The sequence below is a fragment of the Somniosus microcephalus genome, chromosome 10, assembly GCF_052327205.1.
Source record: "Somniosus microcephalus isolate GS21.2 chromosome 10, FLI_Smic_1.0, whole genome shotgun sequence".
Classification (NCBI taxonomy): domain Eukaryota; kingdom Metazoa; phylum Chordata; class Chondrichthyes; order Squaliformes; family Somniosidae; genus Somniosus; species Somniosus microcephalus.
This window is the reverse complement of record NC_140996.1, coordinates 227,958,441-227,967,040: the sequence shown is the minus strand read 5'-3', so window position 1 is coordinate 227,967,040 and position 8,600 is coordinate 227,958,441. Positions and strand designations below refer to the sequence as shown.

The 8,600-nt window shown below is 48.0% G+C and overlaps 1 protein-coding gene across 1 annotated transcript in view; it reads right to left on the bottom strand.

Annotated features, from left to right (window-relative positions):
• Positions 1–579: 579 nt before the first annotated feature.
• LOC147112132 (protein Wnt-11-like) overlaps positions 580–8,600 on the bottom strand; it is a 59,151-nt gene continuing 51,130 nt past the window's right edge. The window contains exon 6 of the mRNA XM_085999706.1: positions 580–2,651. Coding sequence (XP_085855832.1) covers positions 2,477–2,651 — 175 coding nt within the window. The 3' untranslated portion in view covers positions 580–2,476. The remainder of the gene's footprint in view (positions 2,652–8,600) is intronic.

Here is an 8,600-nt window from a genome sequence, read left to right as displayed (position 1 = left end):
GCCTCGGTTTAACGTCTCATCCAAAAGACGGCAGCTCCGACAGTTCAGCACTCCCTCAGTACTGCACTGGGAGTGTCAGCCTGGATTTTTGTGCTCAAGTCTCTGGAGTGGGACTATGACCCCAGAACCTGACTCAGAGGCAAGGGTGCTACCCACTGAGCCAAGGCTGACACACAGGGTAAGATTGAGTGAGGGAAGGATTGGATGAGGGAAGGATTGGGTGATGTCAGGATTGGGTGATGTCAGGATTGGGTGATGTCAGGATTGGGTGAGAGCAGGATTGGATGAGAGCAGGATTGGATGAGGGAAGAATTGGTTGTGATTTACTCTCCACAATCGAATAGCCAGCCAACTCTCTCTCTCTGTAAGTGAGGTACGGGATGGCTGCTGGGGCCCATGGAACCATATCCCACCGAGGACAGAAGGGCAGAAAATCCTTTCTTGGCCGGGGATGTATTCGTGGGGTTAGACAGAGAAAGAGTAAGAGAGACGTACACAAACTATAAGACTACAATTACTTGATAATCAATGTAAAAGACACTTTGCAAATTTTAAGTAATAAAATAAAGAATAATCTGAGACATTTAAAAAAATGTATTTATTTAAAAGTCTTTTAACGAAAAAATAGGACATTGTTTTCACAAAAAATTTATATTTAAGTCTCCACAAAATTCTAAAGTCTTATAAATATTAATTTTTTTCAGGTTTTTAAAAATTATTTTGAAGCCAGTAATAGAAAAAAATATATACAGTATATATATCTACAGCCACTGCTGGGGGGTGTGTGTGGAAGTCCCAATTCCATGACAATGTCATTGCCACAGCTCAGGAGCTCAGCAAATGTCTGTTTCTGTGGGAAATTCCAATTTCTGCATTGGCAAGGTCTCAATAGAACCAAGAGACACCTGTATTCCCTACCTGGATAGGATGGTACCAGGAGACACCAGCGTTTCTTTACTTGGATAGGCCTCCATGGAACCAGGAGACACCTCCTTTCCTACACCTGGAAAGATTTCAATGGAACCAGGATACACCTCCATTCCTGCACCTGGAAAGGTCGCCATGGAACCAGGAGACACCTCCATTCCTACACCTGGAAAGATTTCAATGGAACCAGGAGACACCTCCATTCCTGCACCTGGAAAGGTCGCCATGGAACCAGGAGACACCTCCATTCCTGCACCTGGAAAGGTCTCCATGGAACCAGGAGACACCTCCATTCCTGCACCTGGAAAGGTCTCCATGGAACCAGGAGACACCTCCATTCCTACACCTGGAAAGATCTCCATAGAACCAGGAGACACCTCCATTCCTGCACCTGGAAAGGTCTCCATGGAACCAGGAGACACCTCCATTCCTACACCTGGAAAGATCTCCATAGAACCAGGAGACACCTCCATTCCTGCACCCGGAAAGATCTCCATAGAACCAGGAGACACCTCCATTCCTACACTTGGAAAGATCTCCATAGCACCAGGAGACACCTCCATTCCTGCACCTGGAAAGGTCTCAATGGAACCAGGAGACACCTCCATTCCTACACCTGGAAAGATCTCAATGGAACCAGGAGACACCTCCATTCCTGCACCTGGAAAGGTCTCAATGGAACCAGGAGACACCTCCATTCCTGCACCTGGAAAGGTCTCAATGGAACCAGGAGACACCTCCATTCTTGCACCTGCTGAGCTTATCCTCCTCCTACCCCCAGATTTACCTGCTCCTGGTTTCAAGCACCATTCGCAATATTGAGTACTAGGTTCCGTGGCACACACTTCCCCTCCCCGGCTGCTTTCCCACATGTTATTCCCAGATTTCCAAAGCATCCATTTCTTTGCAGTAAATCGAAAAGGTACTTTCATGAATGCACTTTCCACCTACCTACCCCCTCAAAAAAAAAGCAGCATTTTTGTTTTGGTTTGGTTTGGTCTCCAGCTTGTGACACAAAATCCAATCTCTTGGCCGAACTTCGGCAGTTCTCAAAACTTGTCGAATTCCAACTAACTTCTTTTCTCGTGTGGGTAAGCGAGGTGGGGGAGGAAGGGGCTGGGGGCTTGAGCGAGTGGAAGTTCCCCTCAGGCAGAAACACTTGGGAGACGAGAGCTCGCTGGGGAGAACCGAAGAGTTGTAAATACCGCAGCAACCGCTTTCCTTTATCGTCATCTTATTTGTTGATCCTCCTCTTGAAATCCAGTGAGAAATAGAACCAGGCGTTCGAAAGAATGCCACCCAGCCCTAGCAACACAAATAGACCTATATTATATATATGTACACATGTTGGCAGAGGGTGATTCGAAAGGCATCACGAGGGTTTTGCACACACTCTGAACCATCGGGGTAATGTTCGCTTTGTCAATAGTGCTCTTTGGTTCATCCGATGTCTCTGCGGGTCTTTGTCGAGGGATGTGGGGGGAGTGCTGGGGCGGGGCGGAGAGGGCGAAGGAGGTGGAGGAATTGCGGGGTTTGGGGGGCAAAGGGTTCACTTGCAGACGTATCTCTCCACTATCCTCTCACATTTCTTGCACGTCACGTAGCAACACCAGTGGTACTTGCAGTGGCATCGCTCCACCACCTTCTCCGTGTACGGGTTGTAGCCGCGGCCACAGCACATCAGGGTACAGCTGTCGCTGCCGCTGGACGTTTTGTTGCACTGCCTGGAGAAAGAGAAGAGGGGAGGGTGATGGAAGGAAGGAAGAAAAACATAAAAGGTTAGGAATTGCCAACGAGAAAAGACCAAGGCCCATCTAGTTCGCCCAACAAAAATCTATCAATCTCAGTCTTGAAAGCTCCAATTGTCCCCCAGCAGCCACAGCCTCTTGGAGGAGAGAGTTCCAAATTTCTACCACCCTTTGTGTGGAAAAATGCCTCCTGATTTTGCTCCGAAATGGCCCAGCTCTAATTAAGATTGTGTCCCCTTCTTTCTCGATTCCCCCACCAGAGGATATCGTTTCTCTGTATCTAGCCTTTCCACCATCTACAAGGCACAAGTCAGGAGTGTGATTGAATGCTCTCCACTTGCCTGGATGAGTGCAGCTCCAACAACACTCAAGAAGCTCGACACCATCCAGGACAGAGCAGCTCGTTTGACCTTAAACATTCACTCCCTCCACCACCGGCGCACCGTGGCTGCAGTGTGTACCATCTACAAGATGCACTGCAGCAACTCGCCAAGGCTTCTTCGGCAGCACCTCCCAAACCCGCGACCTCTTCCACCTAGAAGGACAAGGGCAGCAGGCGCATGGGAACACCACCGCCTCCAAGTCACACACCATCCTGACTTGGAAGTATATCGGCCGATCCTTCATCGTCGCTGGGTCAAAATCCTGGAACTCCCTAACAGCACTGTGGGAGCACCTTCACCACACGGACTGCAGCGGTTCAAGAAGGCGGCTCACCACCACCTTCTCAAGGGCAATTAAAGATGGACAATAAATGCTGGCTTTGCCAGCGACGCCCACATCCCATAAATTAACTTTTTTTAAACCCTCTCGAATCCTTTTAACATATTAAACCCTTCGATCGGATTACCCCTCAATCTTCTAGACTCAAGAGAATACAAGCCAAGTTTATGCAACCTGTCCTCATAATTTAACCCTCCAAATCCCGGTATCATATTTGAATTATTTGTTCATTTAAAAAAAAATAACTTTTGATGCAGTATAATTACTGCTGAAGTTAGAATGGGCTTACTGGGCAAAGTGTTGAGCCCGTCAAATCTATGGAACTGTGTCAGTTCTTCCAGTACTATATAATGCCCTACAACTTAAACAAATGTGTAAGCTTTACTGAATTCAATAAAAACTTGAAAAGGAACGAAGTGCAAGACATATATGTCATGAAACATATGTTAGTCTCCACATGCAGCAAATAACCTGCCAAGCTGGGACTGCTACAGCTCTTAACTGTTTTTTGTGTTCCTATAAATGTCAAGAGTGGAACAGATGCCCCTGATTCAGGCAAAAGCCCGGCCAGCTACTGTCAACGGGGAGCCTGGGACGGAACTGCATTAACCTTTAATGCATGTGCCAGTGAACAGGCTCCCAATCCCTCTCCCTTAGTGCTCCCTTGGGAAGCGGGAGACAGGAAGAGCTTATATTTCCCCCCCGAGTCAGCACCAGTAAATCCTCAATGCAGGTTTTTTTGAGCCCGGAGTCGTCGGCATACATCCCGATTGACCCCTGAACCAGATCCGGTTTGGGCATTAACTATCGCATGTTCTGGCGGCTCGACTTCCTGTGAATTAGTTGCATTTCATTTGTTCAAAGGGCCGAGACGCTCCTCGGTCGCGAGTAGTACCAAGCCCGTACAGACTAAGTAGGCATCAGGCTCAATTGCCACGGTCTGTGTTGACTTAACAGAGCTCAGCGAGGGCAACAATTGAGGTAGTTTATGTTGGTGAGGACTGAAACTACTCACTATTAAGCCCTCTGATTGTCTGTCTGTGTTGTGCATGAGTCGTTTCGACAGGCCTTAAGTCATCGTAAATCCTCCTGAACTCGCACCAAGTCACGTTCACCCTTCAACCCCTGTGCTCGCTGACCTCCATTGGCTCTCGGTCTGGCAACGCCTCGATTTTAAAATTCTCGTCCTTGTTTTCAAATCCCTCGATGGCCTCCTCGCCCCCCTCCCTATCTCTGTAACCTCCTCCAGCCCCACAACCCTCTGAGATCTCTGCGCTCCACCGATTCTGGCCTCTTGAGCATCCCCTGATTTTAATCGCTCCACCATTGATGGCCGTGCCTTCAGCTGCTGAGGCCCCTAATCTCTGGAATTCCCTCCCTAAAACTCTCCACCTCTCTCTCCTCCTCCTTTAAGACGCTCTTTAAAACCTACCTCTTTGACCAAGCTTTTGGTCATCTGCCCTAATTTCTCCTTGTGCGGCAAATTTTGTTTGATAATCGCTCCTGTGAAGCGCCTTGGGACGTTTTACTACGTTAAAGGCACTAGATAAATACAAGTTGTTGTTGTTGTTAGATGAGATCAAATCTGGCAGTGTTGGGCTCACAAGAACAACTTAACACAGTTGGCTCCTGGTTGAAACACAAGTCTAAAATGAGTCTGGAATGCCAATGAAATGGGCATCTGCCGATATCCTCATGGTCCAAGTCAGTGTGTAGAATCCCAATGGACCAAATCCATTCCCCTTGTATAGAATCCCAATGGACCAAATCCATTCCCCTTGTGTAGAATCCCAATTGACCAAACCCATTCCCCTTGTATAGAAGCCCAATGGACCAAATTCTCAATCAACCCACTTTGCATTCACTCCTATTCCAAGAACGAACTAAACCTTTCTGTTTTATATAGAAATGCCATGGACCACATTCTCGCCCACTCAGTCTCATTGTGGAAACCATTCCCCATTCTGAAGAAGAAAAAGAAAGAAAGAGAGAGAGAGATCTGGTTCGATGCCCATTTGCTGTAGCGGGCAGTAATCAAGAGGCTTGGGTTAATAATCCATCAGAACGTGAGTTCAAGTCTCACCAGGGCACTCTGAGAATTTGAATTCAGTTTAAAAGTCTGGAGCTAAAAAGCTGGTCTTAGTAAAAAAAAAAGAAAAGACAGACTTGCATTTCTACAGCGCCTTTCACGACCTCAGGACGTCCCAAAGCACTCAATGAAGTACTTTTTGAAGTGCGGTCACTGTTGTAATGCGGGAAACGCGACAGCCAATTTGCGCACAGCAAGCTCCCACAAACAGCAATGTGATAATGACCAGATAATCTGTTTTAGTGATGTTGGTTGAGGGATAAATATTGGCCCCAGGACACCGGGGAGAACACCCCCTGCTCTTCTTTGAAATAGTGCCATGGGATCTTTTACATCCACCTGAGAGGGCAGACGGGGCCTCGGTTTAACGTCTCATCTGAAAGATGGCACCTCCGACAGTGCAGCGCTCCCTCAACACTGCACTGGGAGTGTCAGCCTAGGTCTTGTGCTCAAGTCCCTGGAGTGAAGCTTGAACCCACAACCTTCCAGACTCAGAGGCGAGTGTGCGGCCCACTGAGCCACGGCTGACAAAAGTGACCATGAAGCTGTTGGATTGTCGTAAAAACCCAACTGGGTCACCGATGTCCCTTTAGGGAAGGAAACATAAGAACATAAGAACATAAGAAATAGGAGCAGGAGTAGGCCAATTGGCCCCTCGAGCCTGCTCCGCCATTCAATAAGATCATGGCTGATCTGATCCTAACCGCCAATCCACTATCACAGAACTATCTCCTGAATCTAACAGAATTAGACACACGAAATAGGAGCAGGATCAGGCTACACGGCCCCTGGGCCCGCTCCGCTACCCACAGGGCCATGACCGATCCGAACCTAGACTCATGTCCAAATTCCTGCCCGCTCCCCGTAACCCTTAATTCCCTTTTCTTCTAGGAAACTGTCTATTTCTGTTTTAAATTTATGTAATGATGTAGCTTCTACAGCTTTTTGGGGCAGCATATTCCATGGACCTACCACCCTCTGAGTGAAGTAGTTCCTCCTCATCTCAGTTTTGAAAGAGCAGCCCCTTATTCTAAGACTATGCCCCCTAGTTCTAGTTTCACCCATCATCTGGAACATCCTCCCTGCATCCACCTGATCCAACCCCTTCACAATCTTACATGTTTCAATAAGATCGCCTCTCATTCTTCTGAACTCCAATGAGTAGAGTCCCAATCTACTCAACCTGTCCTCATATGTCCATCCCCTCATCCCCGGGATTAACCGAGTGAACCTTCTTTGTACTGACTCGAGAGCAAGTATGTTTTTTCTTAAGTATGGACACCAAAACTGTATGCAGTATTCCAGGTGCGGTCTCACCAATACCTTGTACAACTGAAGCAATACCTCCCTATTTTTATATTCTATCCCCCTAGCAATGAAAGCCAACATTCCATTGGCCTTCTTAATCACTTGCTGCACCTGCATACTAACCTTTTGAGTTTCGTGCACCAGGACCCCCAGATCCCTTTGTACTTCAGTACTTTCCAGTTTCTTACCATTAAGATAATAACTAGCTCTACGATTTTTCCTGCCAAAGTGCATAACCTCACACTTTCCAGTATTGTATTCCATCTGCCAAATCTCTGCCCACTTACTTAGCCTGTCTATGTCCCCTTGCAGGTTTTTTATGTCCTCCTCACTCACTACTTTCCCTCCCATCTTAGTATCATCTGCAAACTTTGATATGTTACACTTGGTCCCCTCCTCCAAATCGTTAATATAGATTGTAAAGAGTTGGGGACCCAGCACTGACCCCTGCGGAACACCACTAGTTACTGATTGCCAGTCTGAGAATGAACCATTTATCCCAACTCTCTGCCTTCTGTTAGAGAGCCAATCCTCCACCCACGCCAGAATATTACCCCCAATCCCGTGATTTTTTATCTTAAGCAATAATCTTTTGTGTGGCACCTTGTCAAATGAAACCTGCCGTCCTGACCCGGTCTGGGCCTACGTGTGACTCCAGTCCCCCACACCCAACGTGGTTGACTCTTAACTGCCCTCTGAAGTGGCCTAGCGAGCCACTCAAGCAAGGAGAAGGCCCACCACCACCTTCTTAGGGCAACTCGGGATGGGCAATGAATGCCGGCCTGGCCAGCAACACCCACGTCTCAATAATGGATAAATTAGGAAGGAAAAGTTGTCTCTATGGCCTAGATACTCAGGCAAATGGTATGTTGGCCTTCGTAGCGAGAGAGTTTGAGTACAGGAACAAGGATGTCTTGCTGCAGTTGTACAGGGCCTTGGTGAGACCACACCTTGAGTATTGTGTGCAGTTTTGGTCGCCTTATCTGAGGAAGGATGTTCTTACCATGGAAGGAGTGCAGCGAAGATTCGCCAGACCGATACCTGGGATGGCAGGAATGACGTATGAGGAGAGATTGGGTCGATTGGGCTTGTACTCGCTGGAGTTTAGAAGAATGAGAGGGGATCTCATTGAAACTTATAAAATTCTAACAGGACTAGACAGACTAGATGCAGGAAGGATGTTCCCGATGAAGGGGGGGTCCAGAACCAGGGGTCACAGTCTAAGGATAAGGGGTAAGCCATTTAGGACAGAGATGAGGAGGAATTTCTTCACCCAGAGAGTGGTGAACCTGTGGAATTCTCTACCACACAAGGCAGTTGAGGCCAATTCATTAAATATATTCAAGAAGGAGTTGGATATATTTCTTAAGGCTAAAGGGATCAAGGGATATGTGGAGAAAGCAGGGACAGGGTACTGAATTTGGACGATCAGTCATGATCGCATTGAATGGCGGAGCGGGCTCGAGGGGCCGAATGGCCTACTCCTGCTCCTATCTTCTATGTTTCTATGGCCTAGAAATTGGGTTTTGGCGCAGCGACGGCTTTAGCGCCGGAAGTTAGTGCCGGAGCTAAGTCGCGCTGGGCGGGCCAAAAATTCACTAGTTCTGCGTCCAAACGGCTGCCGGCGCTGCTGAAAGCTGTTTGCGCCTGAAAACTGGCGCTACGCGCTGAATTGCAGCGCTATTCCGGCGCTGCGGCGCCCGCTGCGGTGCGGCAGGTTCGGGAAGTGCAGGCCTCCTCCTTCCCTTAAGGAGGAGCTGCCTGCACCCGGCCGCGGCCCGCGAAAATCATTGTAAAAATGAGCC